The sequence below is a fragment of the Penaeus monodon genome, chromosome 21, assembly GCF_015228065.2.
Source record: "Penaeus monodon isolate SGIC_2016 chromosome 21, NSTDA_Pmon_1, whole genome shotgun sequence".
In the NCBI taxonomy this organism is placed as follows: domain Eukaryota; kingdom Metazoa; phylum Arthropoda; class Malacostraca; order Decapoda; family Penaeidae; genus Penaeus; species Penaeus monodon.
The window spans coordinates 18,782,086-18,783,113 of record NC_051406.1 but is presented as its reverse complement, the minus strand read 5'-3'; the positions used below and the strand labels follow the sequence as shown (position 1 = coordinate 18,783,113).

Here is a 1,028-nt window from a genome sequence, read left to right as displayed (position 1 = left end):
ACTTACCCCATTCTAACATGGATTATTGTAATTTTCAGGCTAAAGAGAATATATAATATTCTAAGAAAAAATATTGTATATAAATTTATGCTTAGTTTATCCTAACCGTAACAAGTAGTATTGATGGGTTGATCTTTGAGTGCGAAAAGCTTTTTAGCTGTCAAATAAATAACCGTCCTTGTTCTTCAGCAAGATGAATGCGAGGGGCGTTGTGGTGGCGATGGCCGTGTGTGCGGCGCTGGTAGCCGTGTGTGGCGGCCAGATCAACCGGTGCTTCCCTGGCGAGAAGATAGAGTTTGCCGAAGCGGAGTTTTCCGGCCGCGTCGAGCTCTTCGGACTGAGCCTCTTCCAGCAGCTGAGCCAGTCCGTGCAGGGGAATCTCTTCATTTCCCCGTACAGCATCTGGAGCGCCCTCACCCTTTCCTACTTCGGGTCCGAGGGCAAGACGAGGGAGCAGTTGGAGAACACTCTTAATCTGAAGAGCAAGACTCACACTTACTTCAACTGGGGCGGTCTGAGATTGATGTGAGTGTCTTTCGTGGTCTCCGGTACTACGGGTAATGGACATATTGCTTTCCCTGTGTTCGTATATCTTATACGTCGCTCACGATTCTTTTATCTCCCATGCCCCCAGACTCCTCAGAACCCCCGAAGATGAAGGGGTGACCTTCAACAGCTTGAACAGAGCGTACATGAACAACAAATTGAACCTGAACCGCTGCGTTTCCAACATTCTGCCCGACCTTCAGCTGATGGACTTCAGCCGGCCCAGCGTTGCCGTCGAGACCATTAATAACGACGTGAGCGTAGCAACAGAGGGCAGGATCAAGAATTTCATCGACAACCTCCTTCCTAACACCAACTTTGTGCTCATCAACGCCGTGTTCTTCAAGGGTCTCTGGCAGTCGCAATTCGAGGCCAAAGAAACCCGCACGCAGGAATTCCTCATTCCACCTGGGAGGTCTGGCGGAAATGTCCAGATGATGTCTCAGTCAGGCAGATTCAATTATGGTACGTGTTCTTTCTTT

The 1,028-nt window shown here is 49.0% G+C and overlaps 1 protein-coding gene across 1 annotated transcript in view; it reads left to right on the top strand.

The window, feature by feature from the left end:
- The window catches only part of LOC119586292 (ovalbumin-related protein X-like), a 12,229-nt gene that overhangs the window by 9,481 nt on the left and 1,720 nt on the right, over positions 1-1,028 (top strand). The window contains exons 2-3 of the mRNA XM_037934999.1: positions 190-525; positions 635-1,011. Coding sequence (XP_037790927.1) covers positions 194-525; positions 635-1,011 — 709 coding nt within the window. The 5' untranslated portion in view covers positions 190-193. The remainder of the gene's footprint in view (positions 1-189; positions 526-634; positions 1,012-1,028) is intronic.